Source organism: Rhinatrema bivittatum, chromosome 2 (genome assembly GCF_901001135.1).
Source record: "Rhinatrema bivittatum chromosome 2, aRhiBiv1.1, whole genome shotgun sequence".
In the NCBI taxonomy this organism is placed as follows: Eukaryota; Metazoa; Chordata; class Amphibia; order Gymnophiona; family Rhinatrematidae; genus Rhinatrema; species Rhinatrema bivittatum.
Window position 1 is genome coordinate 168242858 of NC_042616.1, and position 26639 is coordinate 168269496.

Here is a 26639-nt window from a genome sequence, read left to right on the forward strand (position 1 = left end):
TGAGAGGTCTTGAACGAGTAGATGTGACTCGGTTATTTTCATTTTCGAATAATAGAAGGACTAGGGGGCATTCCATGAAATTAGCAAGTAGCATGTTTAAGACTAATCGGAGAAAATTATTTTTCACTCAACGCACAATAAAGCTCTGGAATTTGTTGCCAGAAGATGTGGTTAGTGCAGTTAGTGTAGCTGGGTTCCAAAAAGGTTTGATAAGTTCTTGGAGGAGAAGTCCATTAATGGCTATTAATCAATTTTACTTAGGGAATAGCCACTGCTATTAATTGCATCAGTAGCATGGGATCTTCTTAGTGTTTGGGTAATTGCCAGGTTCTTGTGGCCTGGTTTTGGCCTCTGTTGGAAACAGGATGCTGGGCTTGATGGACCCTTGGTCTGACCCAGCATGGCAATTTCTTATGTTCTTATATTCTTATGTTATTTGGTATTAGGGGTCGTTTCCGGGTTTCCAGGCATTTTTGATCCTACAAAGGGATGACCTTTCAGCGGAATTGGCCTTTCGGTAGGTCTCAGTCCATTCATCCCCGGCAGTCCAAGAGAGGAGCGGGCTCGGGTGGTGGACCTTCCCAAGCTTCCCAATGAAGGTTTGCTGACCCACCTTCCGGAACAGGAAATAAGGGGACGTCTCTCTCCCTCTTTTATTGGATTTGGGTCATGATCACGTCAGACCTGTGGGTCCTGGAGTTGATACGTAAAGGTATGCTCTGGAATTTCTCAGTATTTCTCGGGACATGTTCATGGTGTCCCCTTGCCACTCCCTGCAAAAGAAGCAGGCAGTGGAGCTCCTCAGACTGAGGGCTGTGGTTCTGGTGCCCACGTCTCAAGAAAATTATGGGGCGATATTTCGTTAATTTTGTTGTGCCCAAGAAGGAGGGCTCCTTTCGGCCCATCTTGGATCTCAAGATGTTCAATTGTTACTTGAATGTGACTTATTTTCGAATGGAAACCTTACGCTCTGTAAAAATGGCTTTGGAGTCAGGGGAATTTCTGACCTCCTTGGATCTGTGAGAGGCTTACCTTCATATTCCCATTCGATTGGAAAACCAATGCTTTCTACTCTTTGTGGTGTTGGGGCGACATTATCAGTATCGAGGGCTGTCTTTTGGTCTCGCCACTGCTCCCAGAACATTTTCCAAGATTATTGTGGTGGTTGCAGCGGCCTTGCGAAAACATAGTAACATAGTAATGATGGCAGAAAAAGACCAAAATGAAGGAATCCTTGTGCACTTGTATTTGGATGACTGGCTCATTCGAGCCAAGTCTCAGGAAGAGAGCCACCTGATGACACAAAAGGTGATCTCCTTATTACAGGAGCTCAGTTGCGTGGTGAAAATGATCAACACTGGAAAGAGTTTTCCTTCCAGAAGTTCGTATTCAGAACTTGATGTCTCAAGTGTGTCAGTTGATGAACACCTTATGCATGACGGTGTGGTCCTACCTACAGGAATTCGGTTGATGGCAGCTACCCTGGAAGTGGTGCCATGGGCAAGAGTGCATATGCATCCTATTCAGAACTCTCTCCTATCTCGTTGGAACCCGCAGTCTCAGGATTATGTGGATTGGCTCCACTTGCCGATGGAAATATGCTCCCGCTTCCAGTGGTGGTTGCAGGAGGATAATCTGAGAAAGGGAGTTCCCTTGTCCTCTCCAGCCTGGTTGGTACGCACGACAGATCGAGTCTCCATGGTTGGGGGGTCTCACTGTCTGGAGTTAAGGGCCCAGGGGCGCTGGAATGCCAAAGAGTCCTGCTGGAACATCAGTCGCCTGGAGGCCGGGCGGTACGGCTGCCATGCTTACAGTTCAGCCACAGGCTGCAGAATCAAGCAGTTCCCGTGATGTCTGACAGCGTGACGACGGTGGCCTATATCAATTGCCAGGGAGGAACCAAGAGCTAGCAAATGTTGCAGGAAATAGACCAGCTAATGGAATAGGGAATGATCTCGTCCTCTCACATTGCTGGAAAAGACAACATAAGAGCGGACTTCTCAGCAGGGAGAGTTTGGACCCAGGAGAGTGGGTGTTGTCAGCCGCAGTGTTTCAGCTGATTGTGGATCGCTGGGACCTTCCGTTCCTAGACCTGCTGGCGACTTCTCGAAATGCAAAGGTTCCTCGCTTCTACATTCGCAGGAGAGATCCCTTGGAATATATGCTCTCGTACAGGTCTGGCTGGAAGAAAGATTGCTTTATGCCTTTCCTCTGTGGCCCTTGCTGGGCAGGATAATTCGCAAAATTGAAGGCCACAGGGGGCTAGTACTCCTGCTGGTGCCAGACTGGCCAAGGCATCTGTGGTATACAGATTTGTAATAACTCCTGGTGAAGGTCCCCCTTCGTCTTCCACCGCACCAGTTCTTCATGGTTTGGCCTTTGAGAGAGCTTACCTGTTAAAGCGTGGTTATTCCTCTGCGGTGATTGTCACTTTATTCCACGCTTGCAAGTTCTCCATTCTCTTGGCTTATGTGTGGGTTTGGAGAGTTTTTGATGCCTGGTGTGAGGAGCAGGGTGTTCTTCCTTGTTCAGTTAAGATTTATTTATTTATTTATTTATTTATTTATTTATTTATTTAAACAGTTTTATATACAGACAATCGTTTGCACATCGTGTCGGTTTACATGTAACTTAAAACCAATGTATATATAGGCATTGCCTTTACAAGGAACAGAGAACAATAGAACGCAGTAACAAAGCAAAAACTAGATAAATTAGATCTCTCTCATTCTGGATTTTTTGCAGGATGGATTGAATAAATGCTTGGCCCTTAACTCCTTGAAGGTGCAAGTTGTGGCTTTTACATGTTTCCTTGTCATCTAATCCTGGTCTGGCCCATATTTTGAAGGGAGTGAAGCACCTTAGGCCTTCCTTGAGGTTCCATTGTGGAGTCTTAATTTGGTGCTGGATTTTTTTGCAGGCTCTACATTCCTAACTCTGCATAGCCTTTCCTCATGGTTGTTGACTTTGAAGACTGTGTTCCCGGTGGCTCCGGGAAAGTCCTAGAACATTGCTAAAGGACAGAGGTACTGAGGCCCAAGAAACAGGGGATGCTTTGTGGCGAATATGCAAGTTCTTGATGCAGATGGAAGCAGGTGTTGGAGATTGGGAAAATGTGGGTTACCTCAACTTATGATGGGGTGCTGATGGGTAAATTAATCAGGACATGTGAATGCCTTATTTCCACAGTAAGAGAGGTGAGAAGTAATGTGGTATTTCTGAAGAGGTTGAAGTGATTCTCTTGAGATGTTTAGAGCACTAGAATGGTACAAAGGCTATGAAATGCTATGAATAACTATCTCAGCAATCTTGCAAATAGTTTTGCTGGTTAGCCCAAAAATAAAAGTTTAAATATTTTGGAGCATAACTTGGTGTGTACATTATTTAGGGTGGGTAGGACTACCTGTGTCCACCATAGAGATAGTGAGGAACCAGGTTCACAGAAGGGAGACTCAAGGAGTAGGAGTCCGTTCCAGCCCAGGAAAAGAAAACGTAGCCCCTTTTCCTCTTATTGGGCCCATTACCTCATATGTTTGACCCTTTTCTTTTTTAACCCTATCCTGAGTGACTGGCACTTGGCCTGTATGGGTACCAGATTGTCTCAACATATTATGTATCCCATCCAAGGGGTTACAAGTATATTTAAGGATGATGATAAAATAAATTACCTTTCATAATATGAATGCATTGCTGATTTTTTTGTTAAGTAGAATCTTGCATCTACTCAAATTATTTCATCGCTTTCTTTATCTGTTATTTCATTGATTCAAAACTCTTAAGCACAGTATATGAATCTATTTCTATAATCTTGACACAGTTAAATCCAGGACTTTAGAATTTAGAAATATGAGAGGATTCCAAAACCCTTGTTTGCCTCTTCCCCATGATGACCCTACCTAAACATTTCCTTAAACCCCTTTACCTTTCTTTTCCTTATGCCTGTGTTTCTGTCTGCTTTGTATCTTGTCCCTGGTGTAGTTATACTCATGTGGCCCTTCCCTGTGTACCTTCATTCTTGCTGACTCTCCTTTCAAGGATTCTACTGTATTATATTTTCGGAAGGTAAAATATACCTTTTTGTATTTGTTTATCACTGTTAGATAATGTCACAGAAAAACATTTGTGATCTAATGATTGTGTAAAATTGTATTGCTTTGGTTGCCTAGTTATCTGTAACTTGGAATTTCTCTGACTTTTATCTATATTTGAATCATAATTTTACCCTTCAGGCAGCTTTCATAAATGTAAATTGATTGGCATTTTTATTCAGCATGCATGACTGAAAAATGTATATACCAGTATTAAGGAAATTAAACAGATGAGCCAGACTGCCTAGTTTAAATATATATCTTAGTATAGAAATGTGAGCATTTTATAGATGCATGGTTTTTTTTAATAGAATATGGCTCATTTTCTTGTATTGTGTAATATAATTTTGTCTTTTTTTTTTCTTTTCTGCTCTTCCAGCTTGAGCATGCTAAAGCTACACAGACAGAGCTCATACGAGAATCCATCAAAAGGAAGCAAGAGGTCTCGGAATTGATCAAATGCCAGGAAGAGCTACAAGAGAGACTCATAGAGGAGACCAGAACCAGAGAGGATTTGGCACTTGAACTGAGCAGAGCAGAGGGTAAGTATAGTATTCTCCAGTGATAGACTGGACATGAAACTAGAAATGGAAAATCACAGATAATACTGGAAGATTTTAAACTATAATTCATTTAAACCTAATGCTCATTAGGAGTTAATGGGTATAACTTACTGACTGTATATTAAGCTGGTCTTTAATATTTAAGAAAACTATCTGTAGATTAAAAAACTGTAAATGGGCAAATTACCATGGCAATGCTTTAGAGGAAAAGTCACATTTTTTGACAGGGAAAATGGAATGGTATATCGGATGATGATTCTGATTTTTTCATAAGAGCAGCATTAATGTGCATTTTGGACACTTGCCATATTGTTATTATGTCATGACTAATGGCAAATCACCAAGGCTTTTTTATTGCTTGTTCACATAGCATCGTCATCTGATGGTGGGGGGAGAGGTTTGAGGTTATCTGGTTTCCGCTCTTGTTTATGGATTACTAGCTGTACCAGCAGCATTATTTACCCCCTGCTTTCTGAGTAAGTGCTGGGACTGTACAGAATATAATGTTCTTGTAAGGTAAGGTTGGCCAATTTTCATTAACACAGGTGTAGATTGACTGTAGAATTCTCCTGAGCTGTAACTAAATGCAGGCCCATGGTATCTATGGTAGTAAGCCAAAACAAAACTATGAAATGCATACTAGCTACAAAGCACATAGCTTATTGTATACTGAAGGTACAAATTTTAGCAGTAATTATAAAAATAGTTTTACCGACCTTTGATATATTTTAGACTTGTTTGCTATTCTACTGCAGCGAAAATCTTTTTTCCTTAGTCTCTGTTCCTTTTACAGTGTTTTCTCTCTCTCTCTGTCTGTATATATATATATATATGTATATATATATATATATATATCCTTGTTTTAAGTGAATTTGTTTCCACTTACTTTTCTTTATCTTGCTGTTCAATGTTTTATTTTTTTTATGTTCTCTTAAACATAAATAGCTTTCCTAGCTGACCAGCCTCCCATATGAAGCTTAAAAAACCACCCGGTAACAGCCTCCCCTGCCCAGGCATGTGCACTGCCATCCTACATACTCTCATGTCCAGATCATCCATCTTTCTGTGACTGGTGCTCCTTTACCCTTACTTCCAGCAGAGCCATTTCACGACGTGCAGTACAGTCTTTTCTTCAGATTGCTGACTAGTCTAGGAACAGTTACAGGAACAAACTTTCTCTTCTCTACCCACTAAAAAAGATTTAAAAATTGCATTTCTTAAATTTTGCTTGTAAACAGTAAGTGATGAATCTCAGAGCTAGCAACAGTAGGACAGTGTTAACAGTTATTGCACATCTTAATTTTTTACAAATTAAAAATATACAGCATATAATTTCAAACTTTAAAAATTCATGTAATCTATCTAAATTGAGAACATTTTTTGTTTGTACTTTTTTTTATACTTTTTTTACTTCTCCACTTTTATTTGTTTTTCTGATTCTCTTTCAGTTTTCTTTATTTCTGTGTTTCTTTCTATTACATCTGGCCACTTACTTTTTTTTGTCTTTTATGTCACTTCTCCATTTCTGTTCTCCCATCACCACATCTTCTCTCCATCTTTATTCATATCTCTTCTGTATATTCATTCCTCAGTCACCTATCCATGTTATCCCTTCCAGTTCCACCATAATGTGGGGACATATAATATATAATATGTAGGTTTGCTTGCCCCTTGGCCACCACCTCTGTTTCTGCTCCTTTTCCTATGCTTCTGCTTTAAACTGGAAGGGATACAGAGATCTTACATTCATGTTTCCTAGCGTGTAGACAGATGGACTCAGGATCAGTGGGTTTATGCAGCCCTGCCAGCAGATGGAGACAGAACAAGCTGAAGTCACAGTATATATATATAACCCTGCATTAACCCCAGCCTGCCAGAATTCTCCATCTCCAGCAGATGGTGGATATGTCTCTCCCTATGGGGATTGCTTTGAGCTTTTTGAAAACAGAAATTTGAAATTCTAAATTCAGGAAAAAGAAAGCCCCTCTCTCCTGTGGTGATATCTAAAGATGCCTCTCCCAGTTGAGAATTCCTGAGGCAATTTCCATGGTCCCTCTGAGGTGTGCCTTGGTCCGGTAGCTAGGTTTCCCGACATGGACTTACTGCTAGTTCAACTGAAAGGCGGCAGTGGGTGCAGGAGGCAGAATACTGAGGTGATGGCAGATGCCCCCCCAGGAGCTGGAGACCATCTCTGTTCTCAGCCGGTAAGCAATGAGCTCAGGTAAGGCTTAAAAAAAAAAAAAAAGAGAGAGAGAAAGTTTTACCTAAATCAGAGACACAGGGGTTTCAGGACTTCCTCCGTTCTCAATGCACCATGCTGATGTTTGTTCCTGCTTCCGTTGAGGTTGGGGAACTGGGCAGCCTGACAGGTTGTGCGCCCCTGGTGGGCTATGCCCAGCACTTAGACTTTTTTTCTTGCAAGCCGCGTGGTCGCAGCAGCCATTTTCGTGCGCTCTTGTGCATGTTCTGCTGCTCCTCTATAGGTTGTTGGTGTGTGCCGTTTGTCAGCTCTGCACACTCGTGCGCTCGATTTTTGAGTATGCTTTTTACACACACAAATGTTTTTACGCGCTTAACTTGGCATAAGGGTGCATTTCATTTTTGAGCGCGAGCCGTTCTGATGCACGTTTACCACAAATATGGCGCCGTTAAGCAAGAGGCCTAAGCACCTTCCTACTTGCATTGCCTGTCATATTAGGGCTTCAATGCCTGAACTGACTTATAACCTGTGTCAGCGCTGCTCAGTCGCTCAGGAGGAGTTGCCTTCCTCGGCTTTTCCTAAGCCTGGCTCTTCCCATTCTGATGATGGGTTGGCCACGGCCTTAACTGGGGGACGCCAGATCTTGGTTCTCCCTTGACTGGTTTCTCCACTGGCGAGGGAAGTTCTATGGGACCAGTTCCAGTTCCTTCTGGGCTTTGTCTGGACCTGGCTGCTTTTTCTTAGGTGGAATTTTTTCAAGGCTTATATGCCTTTCTTAAGGTGCAGTCCTCCGCTTCCCCCATTTCTGTCCTTTCGGACTCTCAGCTGGTGGCTCATCCCTCTTCCACTCCTATGCTTAAGGGCTGGGGCTCGCCTCGGCTCCCTGCGGGTGTTCCCGACAGGAATCCGGATGACACTGATGATGACGTTCATCCTGATTCCCTCCAGGGCTGGAACCGTATCAAACTATGTTGCGGGCTGTTATAGAGTTGAACTGCTGGCCCTGATTTTCCAGACCTTGAATCAGCTGTGTGTTCCTGGTTCAGATGCTATGTCAGATCCAAAGAAGAATCCCATTTTGGTTTCCATACGTAAAGCATCCTGCTTTTTCCCAGTGATGGGTGCTATCCAGGAATTGATTGATCTCAATTCCTGGATAGCACCCATCACTGGGAAAAAGCAGGATGCTTTACGTATGGAAACCAAAATGGGATTCTTCTTTGGATCTGACATAGCATCTGAACTTTCTGCTCCTTTTCCTATGCTTCTGGGATGCCCCAGAGGCAAATTTTAATGTGGTTGGACATTGGAAGGCCTGTACCCCCTGGATATGGTTGTGAGAGGTTTGCGTTTTCCCAAAGTGGATGCTTTAGTACATTCCATGTCTAAGCGGACAACTATCCCCGTGGAGGGAGGAGCAGCCTTGAAGGATGTACATGATAGAAAGATTGAGGCTATTCTTAAGCGAGCCTTTGAGGCGATGAATTTACAGGTTGTCTCCTCTTGTGCCCTAGTGGCGAGATCTTGTCTGCTTCTCTCTAAGAAGGTTGATGAGTCTGGAGGGAATTCCAGAGCGGTTATGGAGCCTGCTGCCGCCTTTTTAGCAGACGCAGGCTGTGATTTGGCCCAGACCTAAGCCAGAGGAGTGGCTTCAGTTATAGTGGCCAGGTGTCAACTCTGGTTGCAAAATTGGGCAGCTGACATAGTTTCCAAAGCTAGTCTTACCAAGATGCCCTTTAAAGGCTCACTCTTGTTTGGGAGTGAGTTGCAGAAACTGGCCAGTAAGTGGGGTGAGTCTCTGATGCCTCAGTTGTTTGAGAATATGAAACAGTTACAGCGCCCCTTTGGTATGAGGGCCCGATTCCGGGGTTCCAGGCATTTTCGTCCCTACAAAGGGATGACCTTTCAGCGAACTCAGCCTTTCAGTAGGTCTCAGACTTTTCGTCCCCGGTAGCCCAAGGGAGGAGCAAGCTCGGGTGGTGGACCTTCCCAAGCTTCCCAATGAAGGTTTACCAACTCACCTTCTGGAGGTGGGTCGAGATCACATCTGACCAGTGGGTCCTGGAGGTGATAAGCGAAGGGATTTGCACTGGAATTTTGCAGTATTCCTCGGGACGTGTTCATGGTGCCCCCTTGCCACTCCCCAGAGAAGAAGCAGGCAGTGGAGTTCACGCTTCAAAGACTCCTTAGATTGAGGGTTGTGGGTCTGGTGCTCACGTCTCAAAGTATGGGGTGATTTTCAAATTATTTTGTTGTGTCCAAGAAGGGAGGGCTCCTTTCGGCCCATCTTGGATCTAAAGAGGATCAACCATCACTTGAAGGTGACTCATTTTCAAATGGAAACCTTACACTCTGTAATAACGGCAGTGCATTCGGCGGAATTTCTGACCTCCTTGGATCTGTTAGAGGCTTGCTTTCATATTTCCCTCCGATTGGAACAACAATGCTTTCTACACTTTGTGGTGCAGGGGTGCCATTATCAGTTTTGAGGACTGCCTTTTGGTCTTGCCACTGCTCCCAGAACATTTTCCAAGATTATGGTGGTGGTAGCAGCGGCCTTGCGAAAAGAAGGAATCCTGATGCACCCGCATTTGGACGACTGGCAGATTCGAGCCAAGTCTCAGGAAGAGAGCTGCCTGATGACACACAGGGTAATCTCCTTATTGCAGGAGGTCGGTTGGGTGGTGAACCTGACCAAGAGCAATATTCAGCCATCCCAGTCATTGGAGTATCTGGAGGTCCGGTACGACACGGACAGGACAGAGTTTTCTACCGGAATTTTGGATCCAGAGATTGATGTCTCAAGTGCGTCAGTTGATGAACACCATATGCCCAATGGTGTGGTCTTACCTAAAGTTACTCATCTTGATGGCAGCTACCTGGAAGTGGTGCCATAGGCAAAGGTGCATATGTGTCCTCTTCAGCGCTGTCTGCTATCTCGAGGGAACCAATAGTCTCGGGACTTTGCGCTTCGGCTCCACTTGCTGATGGAAATCTGCTCCCACCTCCAGTGGTGATTGCAGGAGAATCATCTGAGAAATGGAGTTCCCTTGACCTCTGCCCCCTGGTGTTCTCACAACAAATGCGTGTCTCTACAGTTGGGAGCTCACTGTCTGGAGTTAATGGCCCCAGGGCACTGGAATGCTAATGAGTCCCGCTGGAACATCAATTGCCTGGAGGCCCGGGCAGTACAACTGGTATGCTTGCTGTTCAGCCTCAAGCTGCAGAATCAAGCATTTTGCTTGATGTCAGACCACGCGATGATGGTGGCCTATATCAATTGCCACGGTGGAACCAAGTGCCACAGGAAATTTGTATTAATGACTGGAAGGGGGACAGTATGTAAATCCATGGCTCTAACACTAAACTTTCAAAAGAGAAACTTCGAGAAAATGAGAAAAAAACTGAAAGGTGCAGCTACAAAGGTAAAAAGTGTTCAAAAGGCATGGACGTTGTTAAAAAAAAATACCATCCTAGAAGCACAGTCCAGATGCATTAAGCATTATGAAAGGTGGAAGGAAAGCAAAATGATTACTGGCATGGTTAAAAGGTGAAATGAAAGAGGCTATTTTATCCAAAAGATCTTCATTCAAAAATTGGAAGAAGGATCCATCAGAAGAAAATAGGATAAAGCATAAGCATTGGCAAGTTAAATGTAAGACATTGATAAGATAGGCTAAGAGAGCATTTGTAAAGAATTTGGCCATCGAGGCAAAAACTCAAAATAAAAACTTTTAAAAATATATCCGAAGCAGAAAGTCTGCAAGACCATTGGATGATCAAGGGGTTAAAGGGGCACTTAGAGAAGATAAGGCCATCATGGAAAGATTACATGATTTATTTGCTTCAGTGTTCACTGAAGAGGATGTTAGAGATTCCCATTCTAGAGAAGGTTTTCAAGAGTAATGATTCCAATCAACTGAACCAAATCACGGTGAACCTGGAAGATGTGGTAGGCCAGATTGACAAACTGAAGAGTAGTAAATCCACTTGGACCGGAAGGTATACACCTCAGGGTTCTGAAAGAACTAAAAAATGAAATTTCAGATCTATTTCAATTAATTTGTAACCTATCATTAAAATCATCCGATGTACCTGAAAATTGGAAGATGGCCAGTGTAACACTATATTTAAAAAGGGATCCAAGAGTGATCCGGGAAACTATAGACCTGTGAGGCTGACTTCAGTGCTGGAAAAAATAGTGGAAACTGTTATAAAGAATAAAATCAGAAAACATTTAGATAGACATGGTTTAAAGGGATATAGCCAACATAGATTTACCCAAGGGAAGTCTTGCCTCACAAATCTACATTTTTTTGAAGGGGTAAATAAACGTGGACAGAGGTGAAACGGTAGACGTGGTGTATTTGGATTTTCAGAAGGCATTCAACAAAGTCCGGCATGAGAGGCTTTCAAGAAAACTAAAAAGTCGTGAGATAGGAGGAGGTGTCCTTTTGTGAATTGCAAGCTGGTTAAAAGACAGGAAGCAGAGAGTAGGATTAAATGGTCAGTTTTCACAGTGGAAAAAGCTAAACAGTGGAGTGCTTCAGGGATCTGTACTTGGACTGGTGCTTTTTCATATATTTATAAATGATCTGGAAAGGGGTATGGCAAGCGAGGTGATCAGATTTGCGGATGACACAAAATTATGTAGAGTAGTTAAATCTCAAGCAGATTGTGATGAATTGCAGGAGGACCTTGTGAGACTGGAAAATTGGGCTTCCAAATGGCAGATGAAATTTAATGTGGACAAGTGCAAAGTGATGCATATAGGGAAAAATAACCCTTACTGCAGTTACACAGTTAGGTTCTATTTTAGGAATTACCACCCAGGAAAGAGATCTAGGCGTCATAGTGGATAATACATTGAAATCTCAGTGTGCTGTGGTGATCAAAAAAGCAAACAGAATGTTAGGGATTATTAGGAAGGGAATGGCAAATAAAATGGAGGATTTATTTATTTATTTATTTATTTGATTTTATATACCGACATTCATTAGGGTATATTACATCGGTTTACTTGTTAGCATGGAGAAATAGTAGGACGAACGTGTCTTACTATTTTTACATGGAACAGAGGCACATCAAACAGTTAATACAGTTACATTTTAGCATTGGTGAACATTGAAAGAGAATTGATTCAAACAACTCAACAGGGTGATTTGATTCAAGCAGCTCAGCAGGGCAATATCTATAGTTACAAGGGGAGGTGGGCATCTCTATTTACATGGGGATATCTGTACATGGAAGACATATTGAGGCTTATTGGGATATGGGCATGTCTAAGGTTAATTAGAATTGTGAGGTCGGCGTGGGGATGGGGGGTTGGGTGGTTAAGCTTGAGGTCTGAAAGGCTTTTTGGAATAGCCAGGTTTTTAGGGGTTTTTTGAAAGACTGGGTGGAAGTCTCCAATCTGAGTTGTTCAGGGAGTGTGTTCCACAAGGAAGGGCCCGCTATTGATATGGCGCATTCTCTGGTTGTGGTGAGGTGTTCTTGTTTTGCGGAGGGTATGTTTAGCAGGCCGGTGTTTTTTGATCTGAGGTTTCTTTGGGTATGATGGTGGTGGAGGGCGTCTTTAGCCATTCTGTGTTTTTATTGTGTATTGATTTGTGTAGTAGGGTGAGGGCTTTGTATTGGTTTCTGTGGGATATTGGGAGCCAGTGAAGGTCTTTGAGGATGGTTGTGATGTGGGCTGATCGACTGCTGATTGTTAGGGATCTGGCTGCTGCATTTTTGAGTAGTTGCAGGGGTTTGAGGGTGGAAGAAGGGAGTCCGAGTAGAAGGGAGTTGCAGTAGTCCAGTTTGGAGAATAGGAGGAATTGAAGTACTGTCCTGTAGTCTTGACTGAAGAGGAGGGGTTTGATTTTCTTGAGAACATGTAGTTTGAAATAGCCGTCTTTTATTGTTGCGGTGATGTGTTTTTTTAGGTTGAGCTCGGAATCCAATGTAACACCTAGGTCTTTCGCTTCGGTAATGCATTGGCTGGATGGTTGGTTGGGTGTGGGAATTTGGATGTTCTTTGTGCGGTGCTTGTTTGTTATGTATAGTATTTCTGTTTTTGAGTGATTGAGTGTGAGGGAACGCTGCGTGAGGATGGTATTTATTTGGGCTGAGTAGGTTTCCCATTGCAGTAGGGTACGTTGTAAGTTTTCTTTTATGGGGAGTAGTATCTGAATGTCATCTGCGTAGACTAAGTAGTGGAGGTTTAGGCTGGAGAGGAGCTTGCAGAGGGGGAGCATGTATATATTGAATAGGGTGGAGGATAGGGAGGAGCCTTGTGGCACACCATGAGGGAGTGGGAAGGGTTTCGATTTGCTGTTTTTAGTCGCACGTTATATGATCTGTTAGATAAGTAGTATTCGAACCATTTAAGGGTTTTGTCGCCAAGTCCGATTTCTGTTAACTGTGATAGTAGAGAGTTGTGGTTGATAGTGTTGAATGCGGCAGAGATGTCCAGTAGTATTAGGAGGTAGGAGTGTCCGGCATCAAGACTTCTTAGGGCGGGTGTCTGTGAGGGATAGTAGTAGGGGTTTCCGTGCTGAGTGATTTCCTGAATCCGTGTTGAGGGGGGAAGAGGACTTTGTGTGTTTCGAGGAGTTCCGAGAGTTGGCAGTTGACAATTTTTTCTAGGATCTTCGATATGAAGGAGAGGTTCGAGATAGGTCTGTAGTTAGCAGGGTCGGAAGGATTTAGTTGCGGTTTTTGGGTTCATTACGGCGCATTTGAGGGCTTCAGGATAGAGGCCTTGATCAAGGGATATATTTATTATGTTGGCTATTGGTTCGGCGATAACTTCAAGGATTAGCTTGAGGGTTTTTACTGGGATGAGATCCAGGGGGTGGGCTGCTGGGTTTATTTTTTGAATGATCTTTTCTACTTCTGTTGAGGCGAAGAGGTCAAATGTGGTCCAGGTAGAGAGATGCTGTGATGTGAGGATTCGGTCTATCCGGGCTTGCTGGTGGGTTAGTTGGTATTAATTTTGATATTTTGTCTGTGAAGTATTGGGCGAGTTTCTCACATGCCTTCGTTGAGTCTTCCTTTGACAATGGGTTGGTTGGGTTAGGATGGAGACAAAGTTGAAAATAATTTTGGGGTTGTGTTGGTGTTGGTGGATTTTCTTTGAGTAGTATTCTCTTTTGGCTTTGTTGGTGTCTGCTCTGTATATGTGGAGCAGTGTTTTGTATCTGTCAAGGTGGAGAGCAGTAGGATGTCTTTGCCATATTTTCTCCGCTTATCTGAGACGTTGTTTGGTGATTTTAGCTCGGAGGTGTACCAAGGAGTTTTATGTGGGTTGTCCGTATTGATAATTTTGGAGATCATCGGGCATTTGGATTTGGCTATTTCTGCATTGATGGAGATCCACAAGTTGATGGCGGTGTTTGCATCGTTGAGGTCAAGAGAGGTTAGGGCATTGGGGAGTATTTCTATCAGCTCTTCTCTCGGACATGGTTTGTGAAATTGGGTGTATTTTTTGGATTGGTCGGTTTCAGCGTGGAAGGTTTTCAGCTGAAGTGTGGTATGGATTAATTTGTGGTCTGACCAAGGGATGCTGGTTGTCGTAGGTGGTTTGATTGTGGATGTAGCATTGTCATTGATGAATATGAGGTCCAGTGTGTTGCCTGATCCTGGGTAGGTGAATTGATGATTTGTTTGAAACCATTCGCGGACATGGTGTCCAGGAGGAGGGTGCATGTGGGAGGGTAGGGGGTGTCGATGTGGAGGATGACATAATGCCTCTGTATCTCTCCATGGTGAGACCGCATCTTGAATACTGTGTGCAGTTCTGGTCACTGCATCTCAAAAAGGATATAACTGGATTGGGAGAAAGTGCAGAGAAGGGTGACCAAAATGATAAGGGACATGGAACGGCTGCCCTGTGAGGAAAGGCTAAAGAAGTTAGTGCTGTTCAGTTTGGAATCAGAGATGACTGAGGAGGGGATATGATAGAAGTCTACAAAATAATGAAAGGACATGAACAAGTTAATGTAAATTGGTTATTTACTCTCTCAGATAATAGAAGGTCCAGGGAGCACGCCATGAAGTTAGAAAATAACTCATTTAAAACAAATCAAAGAAAATTCTTTTTCACTCAGCATGTAGTTAAGCTCTGGAATTCATTGCTAGAGGATGTGGTTACAGCAGTTATCCCAGGACAAGCAGGATGCTAATCCTCACGTATGGGTGACATCAGTAATGGAGCCCTATACAGAAAAACTTCCTTCAAAGTTTCTAGAAACTTTTAACTGGCACAGTGTGCCCGCTGAGCATGCCATGATATTCTCAGCCACAGGGGTCTCCCTTCAGTCTTCTTTTTTCCACAAAGCCGTTAGCCTCGCGGTTAATTGGAGTCCTGTGTGGTGATTTTCACCATATATATAAAATAGCCGAAAAACTTTGAAACCGCAGGGGTCCCATGTTTTTTACCATCGCAGTAAGTTTTTCCATATTTGTGTTGGTTCCATACCGTATTTTTTAGCCAAAAGTCGTCGACGGCTGTCCGACTTCATAATGATTACAGGCTTTAAGAAATGCCCGATTTGTTGTTGAACAATGTCCTTCACAGACCCACACTTAGAGTGTGTGCTCTGTCTCGGTGAGAGATAAGACGTCCTAACGAGATGACGCCAAAGGGCAGGAAACTCCGGATGGAGAAGATGGAGCACCTGTTCCATTTACAGTTAATGCCCTCAACTTCGACGTCTACACAGTAGTCTCCGGCTGGAGCGATCCATAAGGTCGTCTTGAAGAAAAGAAAACCGGATGAAGCGGGAGATAGGTCACCAACACCATCTATTTCTTTGATAAAATCGACGTCGGTCATCGAAAAAAGCATCGACATCGGAGGTCTCAAGATCCTGAGACCAACTCGATACCCGGCAGTCCATCGAAGGATCCTGGACCAGCATCTAAGAAACCTCGGAAAGAGGATGCTTCAATGAGGCCTTCCACCCAAGGGTGATCCCCACCGAAACCGGTGCCGGGAACCGTATCTCCTCAGGGCTCTGTGGAGGTACCAGAATTGCCTTCACTGCCTCCCCCCATAGCTGCTCTGATCTCACCAGCCATGCGGGTGGAACTGGATGGATATATCCGCCAGGCAGTCAGGAATGCGCTCCTCGACACGATGCCAGCACCGACTCTGCCTTCGAGGCCAGCACCATCGCCAGTACTGTCTCCATCGTCCGTTCCATCGACGCCAGTACCGATGCCCTTACCAGTTCCATCGCTGGGTCTATCGATGCCAGTACTGATGCCCTTACAAGTTCCATCGCCGGTTCCATCGATGCCAATACCGATGACACTGCCGACTCCATCGATTCCACTGATGCCGATGCCCGATTTATCTTTTTTTGCGCCGATTTTGGCAAAATTAGATACACTTATCGGTGCAATTCCTGTGAAACCTCAGGAAGTGCCGAAACCACCACCGAGAGGAAATGATACTGCTGCAGAATCACTGCTTCCAGATCCGATCCCGGATCCATCGGGGTTCCGTGGCCATTTCCACCGATATCCCCATTGTTCCCATTGAAAACCAAGGGACACTCATCGATGCCATCGATACCGAAGGTGCCTCGACCGCATACACCTGATACATGGAAGGATACTGATACTGATACCTCATCCGAAGAAGTCCTTTTGGAAACATCTCCTCCAGAGGAACGTAGAAAATCCCCTCCGGAAGACCTATTCTTCTCCAACTTCATCAAGGATATGGCTGACACCATTCCTTTTCAACTATAGTCGGAGGAAGACTCAAGACAAAAGACCCTGGAAGTGCTACAGTTTGTGGACCCTCCTAAGGCGGTATTAGCAATACCAGTCCATGAAGTCCTCGTAGAATTGTTATATAGATTATGTGAGCATCCCTGCTCCATACCTCCAGTAAACAAGAGGACAGATGCGACATACCTGGTTCAACACATCCCAGGATTCCAGAAGACTCAACTACCTCACCAGTCGGTGGTAGTTGAGTCAGCACAAAAGAAATCAAAAAGAATAAAAACTCATTCTTCAATTCCACCAGGAAGAGACAACAGGTTCCTAGACAACATAGGTAGGAAGATGTTTCAGGGATCGATGCTAGTTTCCAGGATTGTATCCTACCAATTATATATGACGCAATACCAGCGTAACTTATGGAAGCAAATGCAAGAACTCTCTGAAACTCTCCCCCAGCAAGTTCAGGAGTCCTTCTCTGACATAATTCATAAAGGTCTGGAAGCGGGCAAACACAAGGTTTGTGCAGCATATGATAGTTTTGAAACGGCATCAAGACTAACAGCCACAGGTATCAGTGCTCGAAGATGGGCCTGGCTTAAGGCCTCGGATCTGAGACCCGAAATACAGGAGAAACTAGCTGATCTCCCTTGTGTAGGAGACAATCTCTTCGGGGATAAGGTAAAGGAAGCAGTTTCCCTCCTAAAGGAACACTCAGAAACCCTGAAGCATCTTCGGTATCTCAGGAGTCTCAAGTACCATCAAGAAGACTCCCAAGGAAAGAGTCCAGGCGTCCATATTACAGGCCAAGGCATTATTATCCACCTCCTGCCCGTGGATGCTCATCCAGACCAACTCAGAGAACTCAGTCTAGGCAACCAAAAGCGCCTAGAGCTCAACACCCTCCACAGACAGGGACAACATCGGGGTTTTGAAGTAATACCAGAGAACAGCAGCCTCTCTACCAATCCCACCCCAAATTTGCCGGTAGGAGGTCGGATTGCCTTCTTCCAACACAATTGGTCACACATTACCACAGACTAATGGGTACACTCCATCACATCTCAGGGGTACCACTTGGACTTTCTCACTGTACCAAACGATACTCCACCCACCTCATTTTGGAAAGTAAACAACCAATCCACAATTCTAAAAACAGAATTATCCACCCTTCTGAGAGCCAGGGCCATGGAACCAGTTCCCTGGCCTCAGCAGGGCAGAGGATTCTACTCCCGTTATTTCCTCATTCCAAAGAAAACAGGAAGCCTACGTCCCATCCTCAATCTCAGAAATCTCAACAAATTTCTGAGAAAAGAAAAATTCAGAATGGTTTCTCTGGGCACCATGTTATCTCTACTTAAAAAGGGAGATTGGCTTTGTTCTCTGGATCTTCAAGATGCTTACGCTCACATTCCAATATTCCCTCCTCATTGCAAGTTTCTACGATTCCTAGTAGGAAATCAACATTTCCAATACAGGGTGCTACCATTCGGTCTTGCCTCAGCACCTCGAGTATTCACAAAGTGCTAGCAGTAGCAGTTGCCCACCTACACAAGCCGGGCGTGCACGTGTTTCCTTACCTAGATGACTGGCTCATCAGAAGGCAAACAAGGCAAGGAGCTCTCAAATCTCTCAAGCTCATAATAACTCTACTCCATTTATTGGGATTCCTCATCAACTACCAGAAATCCCACTTCACACCATCTCACCTGTTACAATTCATCGGAGCAGAATTAAACACCATAACAGCAAAAGCTTTTCTTCCAAATGACCGTGCACAGACACTAGCCTCGTTAGCAGGCTCTCTACGCACACGGACGCAGGTGACAGCTCATCAATGTCTCACTCTCTTGGGTCACATGGCCTCCACAGTTCACGTCACTCCTATGGCCAGGTTAGCCATGAGGCTCACACAATGGACACTCAAAACACAATGGATACAGGCCATTCAACCACTTTCTTATCCAATTCAAGTAACTCAGAAACTACGATCCTCGCTCCTATGGTGGACAACCATGAACAACTTGCTAAAAGGCCTACCTTTCCAACAACCAATTACGCAAGTGATGTTAACTACAGATGCATCCACCTTAGGCTGGGGAGCAAACATTGGTCATCTGCAGACCCAAGGTACTTGGACAAAACTCGAAGCTACATTTCAAATAAACTTCCTAGAGCTTCGAGCTATACGTTATGCGCTGCATGCGTTCAAGGACTGCCTTTCCCACAAGTCTTTTCTGATACAAACAGATAACACAGTAGCTAATGTGGTACATCAACAAACAGGGAGGTACGGGCTCGTATCTCCTTTGTCAAGAAGCAGCACAGAATTTGGACTTGGCCCTGGCACACTCAATGCTTTTATGGGCCACTTATCTAGCAGGCATTCACAACGTAGTGGCGGATCGCCTCAGTCGTCAATTCCAACCTCACGAGTGGTCTCTCGATTCAACAATAGCAACCAAGATCTTTCAACATTGGGGCCATCCAACAATAGACCTCTTTGCATCACAACTGAATCACAAAGTGGATAATTATTGCTCCCTGTTCAAGCACAGAAATGGCTTACCCAGGGACGCCTTTGCTCGCCACTGGAACTCAGGCCTTCTATATGCGTATCCTCCGATACCACTAATAATTAAAACTCCAGTGAAGCTACAACAGGACAAGGGGTCCATGATACTCATAACCCCGTATTGGCCTCGACAAGTATGATTTCCCATACTTCTAGACCTCTCGATCAGAGATCCAATTCGCCTGAGCGTAGCTCCCACTCTCATAACTCAGGATCAGGGTAGGTTGCGCCATCCCAACCTTCAATCCCTATCCCTCACAGCATGGATGTTGAAAGCTTGATTTTACAACCACTCAATCTTTCAACCAATGTATCTCAAGAGCTTGTAGCTTCACGTAAACTTTCAACACGAAAAAACTATCGTGCTAAATGGAAACTGTTTACCACGTGGTGCACACAAAACAGTCTTGACCCTTTTTCCTGCACTACATCATCTTTATTAGTCTATCTATGGCACCTCTCAGACTCTGGTCTCCAGACCTCATCCATAAGAGTACATTTAAGTGCAATTTCTGCTTATCACAATACTGTTGGAGATGCACCGATATCAGTGCAGCCCCTCGTTAGTAGATTTATGAGAGGTTTAATTCAACTTAAACCTCCACGCCGACCACCAGTCATGGAATGGGACCTAACTGTAGTCTTAACGAGACTCATGCGTTCTCCTTTTGAACCCATGGATTCCTGTGATGTTAAATTTCTCACTTGGAAGACTATTTTCTTAATAACCATCACATCTGCGAGGAGGGTTAGCGAGTTACAAGCACTTATCACATATTCACCCTAAACAAAATTCTTACATGATCGAGTGGTACTCCGTACACACCCAAAATTCCTTCCCAAGGTAGTTACGGAATTCCACTTGAATCAATCCATCATCTTGCCTACTTTCTTCCCAAAACCGCACTCTCACCAAGGAGAGAGGGCTTTACACACCTTGGACTGTAAACGTGCACTTGCATACTATTTAGATTGCACTACAGCCCATAGGAAATCCACCCAGCTCTTTGTTTCTTTTGATCCAAACAAACCAGGTAAAGCAGTGGGCAAGCAAACTCTATCTAATTGGCTTGCAGATTGTATACAATTTTGTTATGAAAAAGCAAGCCTTCCTCTCCAGGGGTGAGTAAAGGCTCACTTAGTAAGAGCAATGTCAACCTCAGTAGCACACTATCGTTCAGTGCCAATAGCTGACATATGTAAGGCCGCAACATGGAGTTCTCTTCACACCTTTGCGGCTCACTACTATCTCGACAAGGAAGGATGACAAGATTCAGCTTATGGACAATCTGTCTTAAAGAACTTGTTTCCAGTATAATCCCAACTTCTTCTACATTCAACCTTTTGTGATTTCAGGCTGCCTCATTTTTCCGAACAGTACACCAGTTGTTGTGCTTGTTGCACAAATTGTAACCTGTTGGTCCAATACAAGGATGACTCAGCCTGTAGCTTGCTAATCACCCATATGTGAGGACTAGCATCCTGCTTATCCTGGGATAAAGCAAAATTGCTTACCTTGTAATAGGTGTTATCCCAGGACAGCAGGATGTAGTCCTCACAAAACCCACCCGCCACCCTGCGGAGTTGGGTCCGATACGTTTTATTATTTTATTTTTGGCTAACGCTCATTGCTACAAACAAGACTGAAGGGAGACTCCTGTGGCTGAGAATATTATGGCATGCTGAGCATGCTCAGTGGGCACACTGTGCCAGTCAAAATTTTCTAGAAACTTTGACAGACGTTTTTCCGTATAGGGCTCCATTACTGATGTCACCCATATGTGAGGACTACATTCTGCTGTCCTGGGATAACACCTATTACAAGGTAAGCAATTTTGCTTTACTGTAACTGGGTTTAAAAAAGGTTTGGATAAGTTCCTAGAGGAAAAATCCATAAAGTATTATGGTAAGCAATAGTAGCTTGTGATATATCTAAGGTTTGGGTACTTGCCAGGTTTTTATGACTTGGATTGGCCACTGTTGGAAACAGGTTACTGGGCTTGATGGACCCTTGGTCTGACCCAGTATGGCATGTCTTATGTTCTTAGGAAATAGATCAGCTGATGGAAAGGGTGGAAGGTCATCTGCAGATGATCTCGGCTTCTCACATTGCAGGAAAAGATGACATAAGAGCAGAATTTCTCTGCAGGGAGAGTCTGGACCCAGGAGAGTAGATGCTGTCAGCTGAGGCTGATTGTGGATCGCTGGGGTCTTCTGTCCCTAGACCAGCTGCCATCTTCTCGAAATGCGAAGGTTCCTCTCTTCTACAGTTGCAGGAGAGATCCGTAGTCCCTGGGTATAGATGCTTTCGTACAGGTCTGACTGGAAGACAGATGACTTTATGCCTTTCCACTGTGGCCCTTGCTGGGCAGGATAATTTGCAAGATCGAAGGCTACCGGGCTTTATTTATTTATTTATTTATTTATAAGCAATAACTCAGCTCATCAAAGCATTCTGTCAGAAACTTGAAAAAGAAATGGGACTCCTCAATGGATCATGCTTGGATACAGAGACGCAAATTGAAATATTAGAGCTTATTTTATTCATTGTGTTCTGTCATAGGTGTCCTCTTTACCAAGTGCAGAACTTATCCTTAGTAGTTTTCAATGTTAAGTGCCACCAGTGTCTTCACACCTGTTTCAGCAGATATATGCCTGCCTCAGGGAAATAAATTGTTTGCAGATTTACCAACAACTTTCAAACTGGGAAAGATGACAAACCAATAGGATCATTCATCAAATTGCGATGGGCCGTTATCGCATGCGATAACTACTGCATCGAGATTTGAAAATGCAAATTAGGGAAAGGGGAGGAGTTTGGGCAGGGTTTAGGTAAATTAGGGGCCTGTAGCACTGCGGGCAATAATATATCACTACAGCTATTTCAGTGGTGCTAGGGGGACGAAAATGCACTGCCGCGATGCAGCTGCCTGCTCACTATCACCCCTGCCCCTTTTTTTTTCGCGGCTCATCTAAGGGCAAGTTTATAAACAAAATCATGTGGTAAGAAAGGATCAACATTATTGATTTGTTTTTTTGTCCAAAATTATCATGAAGGATGTGTTGCTTAATAATCTTGGAATTGCCATTTAAGTTGGTGTCAATGCTATTTAGAGTCTCAGGGGTAGATTTTATAAATGTACACGCGGGCGTACTTTTGCTCATGCACCAGGCGCGAACAAAAGTACGCTGGATTTTATAAGATACGCGCGTAGCCTATAAAATCCGGGGTCGGCACGCGCAAGGGGGTGCACATTTGTGCAACCTGCGCGCGCCGAGCCCAGCGCGCGCTGCCTGTTCCCTCCGAAGCCGCTCCGAAATCGGAGTGGCCTCGGAGGGAACTTTCCTTCCGCCTCCCCTCACCTTCCCCTCCCTTCCCCTACCTAACCCATCCCCCCGGCCCTATCTAAACCCCCCCCACCCTTTGTTGGCAGATTTACGCCTGCGGGCTGCTGGCGCGCCATCACCCGACCCGGGGGCTGGTCCAGAGGCCTCAACCACGCCCCCGAGCCAGCGCCATGCCCCCGGGCCCGCCCCCGAAACGCCGCGTCACTCCCGGCACGCCCCCGACACGCCCCTCCATGCAAGCCCCGGGACTTACGCGCATCCCGGGGCTTGTGCGCGCCGCTGAGCCTATGCAAAATAGGCTAGGTGCACGCAGGGGGGGTTGGGGGTAGGTTTTCGGGGGGGGGGGGTACGCGCGTACCCCTTTGAAAATCTACCCCTCAGTGAAGATTGTCATTTTTTTTCCAATTAGTAAACTAAAATGAGCCAGTGATAATGTTTCATCATGTGATCTTGGTCCAAGGAAACAAACCGGTAACTGATCCAAGATGGCTGACAGCGTTTACAAAGTGTATGCATGAGTGCTGTATCTACGAATGTCAGTTCGCTGTTCGATTATTTGAGATCACAGGACATGTGATGTCCATGCTCATTTGAATCTATCTAAGTGACTCAAAAGCCCCTGAAGCAGCTTGTATAGCGAAACTCGGCCAGAGTCGGGCAGGCAAGAGTCAATAAAGTCCATTTTACCGATTCCACCTTGTTGTGTGTTTGCTATCATGTGATCTTGTACACATTTTTTTTAATCTATTTTTTTCCCAACTTGGATGCACAGCAAGTTAGATATATGCGAACAGTAGGCTGTTTTAGAATTTTTACAGAAATAGTTTGCTGATTTGGTTCAGTTTGTTTAAGGGACTATATCAATTTCATTCTTCACTCATTTTGATCACAGACAAAAACAAAAAAATGATGAAACATAGCTGTATCAGGATTGGTGCTATTAAACGAGTTGGGTTATTACATCTATTCTTAAGACTTGCCAAAACAGGGCTATTTTAATGAAAGATTTTTTCAAAAATCTGATACAACAAAAATGAACTTTAGATTCAGGATTATTGATCGTAAGTATTTTGATAGTGGTTTGTATTTGATATTGATCTGTTAAGCCTGTATGGTTATTCTTAACAATCTTCAACAAATGTTTTTTCTTCAGCATTACAGATTATATATTTAGTTCCATTATAAAGACAAATCTGGGCAAAAATGACATGGATCCTTTTATGGTTTTCCTCCATTCAGAAAAAACACTGTAGTCCTTAGCCATCATTTGATAACCTACTTAGTTCAGCATTTAAAGTAAGCCCTGGGGGAGGCGCAAGCTGTTTTCTCCCCACAAGCAAAAATAATTGAGGTAAATAGGGTAAGCCCTGAAGGGATAAAAACCTTAAATCAGCCATGCAGTAAAACTTGAAAGATAGTATTTCAGTCAAATAGTTTATGGAAAAATAGGAAAAGAACAAAAGGAAAATAGTGGGTGGCAGACAGGCCCTGCGCGACCGGGTGTGTATATCGTGCATTTGCACGGGGCGCACACTCAGGGGGGGCGGCAGTAGAAGGAGAGACCGTGGGACTGCCAGCAGAGCCGAAGAAGGGGGCGAAGCCTGCCAGCGACTGTAAATGAGAGGTCCTTGTTCCCTTTATTTGTGTGTGTGCATGCACACGCGTGCCCCCATGCAAAAGTTCTCCTGCGGGCGAGCACAGTTTCCATTCTCTACCCCCCGAAGCAGGAAGGTCGGTGGGCTGTGGTGTAGCTCATCCCACAAAGCCCGAAGACAACAGGAAGCCATGTGTATGTGTGTGAGCTTGTATGTGTGTATGAGTGAATGAGAACCTGTGTGTGCATGAAAGCCTATGTATGTGTTTGTGTATGACTGTGTGAGAGCCTGTATTCCTGTGAATGTGCCTGTGGGAGAGCCTGTGTGCTTGTGTATGTTTGTATGCCTATGAAAACATGTGTGTCACACATAGGCTCTCTCAGGCATACATACACACATAGGTGAGGGAGAGGGAGCCTGTGTACATGAGAGAGAGAGCTTGTGAGAGAATGTACGTGTTATTGTGCGTGTGTGAGAGAGAAGATAAAATTTGTGTGGCCCTACCTCCCCAATCCACGACTGGTTTGGGAGAGCCGGAGATTTTTTTAATCCTTATTAGTTTTAATTATTGGGTGTAATTTGTGTTTCTGCTCTTTAGAAATACTTATTTTTTTTTGTGGGAGGGAATAGAATATTTTTAGTTATTGGATTTTTTAATCATCAGATCTTTTGAAATATTTTATTGGTGTTTGAGAAATTTTGGATATTCTATTCATTAACTGGTTTGAAATATTTATTCTTTTTATGAATATGATTTTACTATTATGATTATTTTATATTTATTTTATTATTTAATATTTTATGAAGAATGGTAATTTTCTGTTTTTCTGTTGTTGCTCTGTATATAGAGGCTGGCTTGGTGTGGGTTCAAGTTCAGTTGTTCTCAGAGCATTTCTGTTTATACTTTCTGATCTCTTTATCTGTAATTGGTGAGGGTCTGTCTGTGCTCTGCATATGTTACTGAGGTGAGGTATTTAGGTGGGTTTGTTTGCTGGTTTAATTGGTATTCTAGGCCTGGTGTAAAATGTGCAGTGTTGCCTTTTCATAGATAAGATTGTTAGGGTTGTTTTGGTATGGGAGGTTTACTATATTGTAATAGTAATTCTGTTTATTTATGGCTTTCTGAGGACCAAGCTCACATCCAACGTGCAATACAAAAAGTCTGATTCCATCGGCGTTCCAAGTGTTTTTTGTGTAGAGTTTTCTGGCTGGCACCACAGGAGTGCATGTAAATATAATGTGCATGTTGTGATATTTTTGCCTCAGAAGACTGTACTTTTGAATGTTCTTTTTCATGTAAAATTTGTTATAAATGCATAATTGAATTATGTGTGTCTGTAAAGGATGTGGGAGTGTGTATGTGTGTACGGGGAGGGGGGTGTGTGCAAGGCAGTAGGGTTTGCCTAGAGTATCTAATACCCTTTCCTATCCATGGGTTCTGGAGTGGGGGGGGGGGGCATGTTAGTTTTAAAAGTTGATTGCAGAAAGGGAGCTGGGCTTTATTTGATGGGCCTAGAACAGGCATTGAATGACTCGGGGGGGGGGGGGGGGGGGAGAGCAGCACAGTAATTTTTTTGCACAGGACTGCAAAACAGCTAGCACCAGCCTTGGTGGCAGAGCATCATCTTAAAGAATCATGTATGCAAATGCATGAATTGTTGTTAACAAAACACAGACCTGGAGGCCAGCTATCCAAGGCAGGCTTAAATGGGATTGTCACTGAGTCTTGGTGTAATAGAAACCAAGATGTAATCACCACAGAGTATAATTTCTTTCGAAGAGACAGAATAGAAGAAGAGAATGGGTGGGGAGTAGGAAAGAATAGCTCTTCATATTGGGAACATAATATTAGCCAGTGAAATGTAGAAAAAAGCTAGATTACAGTAGCATGTCCTGGGGATGGGGGAAACCCAAAATATATATGTACAGCACAGGAAAATGAGGTGGAGTCAGACAAAAGGAGAGACAATGTGAGGATGGTAAGGGTGTAAACAGGAAAAACTTTCGTTTTGGTTTCGTTACATTTAAGAGCTTTTTGTTTTTTGTTTTCATTTTGTTTATTTAAAATAAAAAAACAAACAAATGAAATTAAAAATACAAAAAAGAAATACAAAACAAAATTTAAAAAAAGTTTGGTCTGGCCCCACCATGAAAACCAACAAACAAAAAAACAAAACCAGACTCTTCTTAATCCATCTGTAGTGGGAAACCAGGGACAGGAGCAATCCTAAGTTGCTCCTGACCCGCTCTTACTGATTCCAGAATAGCACCAACTGACTTGAGGCTGGATCCATTTTCAGTGCTTTCCATGCAACAAAATGCAGCATTAGTTGTGTCAATTGGCAGTGATAAGGATTCCTTCATTTAATTGATCAATCAAATTATTTTTTAATATTCCATTCTTTTCCTTTAGTTTTAACATTAAAATTTAATTTTGGACTTTATTCTATTTAATGTTTAAATGTGCACATTTGCCATTATGGCTTTTGAGGTGGAACAAAAGCCAAGTGAAAAGGAGGCCTAAAGTGAAACACAAGGAACAAGAAAGGA

General features: G+C 43.7%; 1 protein-coding gene across 5 annotated transcripts in view; it reads left to right on the forward strand.

Annotated features, from left to right (window-relative positions):
* Positions 1 to 26639, forward strand: part of AKAP9 (A-kinase anchoring protein 9) — a 687299-nt gene that overhangs the window by 333996 nt on the left and 326664 nt on the right. For all 5 annotated transcript variants that reach the window (XM_029588843.1, XM_029588844.1, XM_029588845.1 and 2 more), the window contains one exon: positions 4468 to 4630. In XM_029588843.1, coding sequence (XP_029444703.1) covers positions 4468 to 4630 — 163 coding nt within the window. The remainder of the gene's footprint in view (positions 1 to 4467; positions 4631 to 26639) is intronic.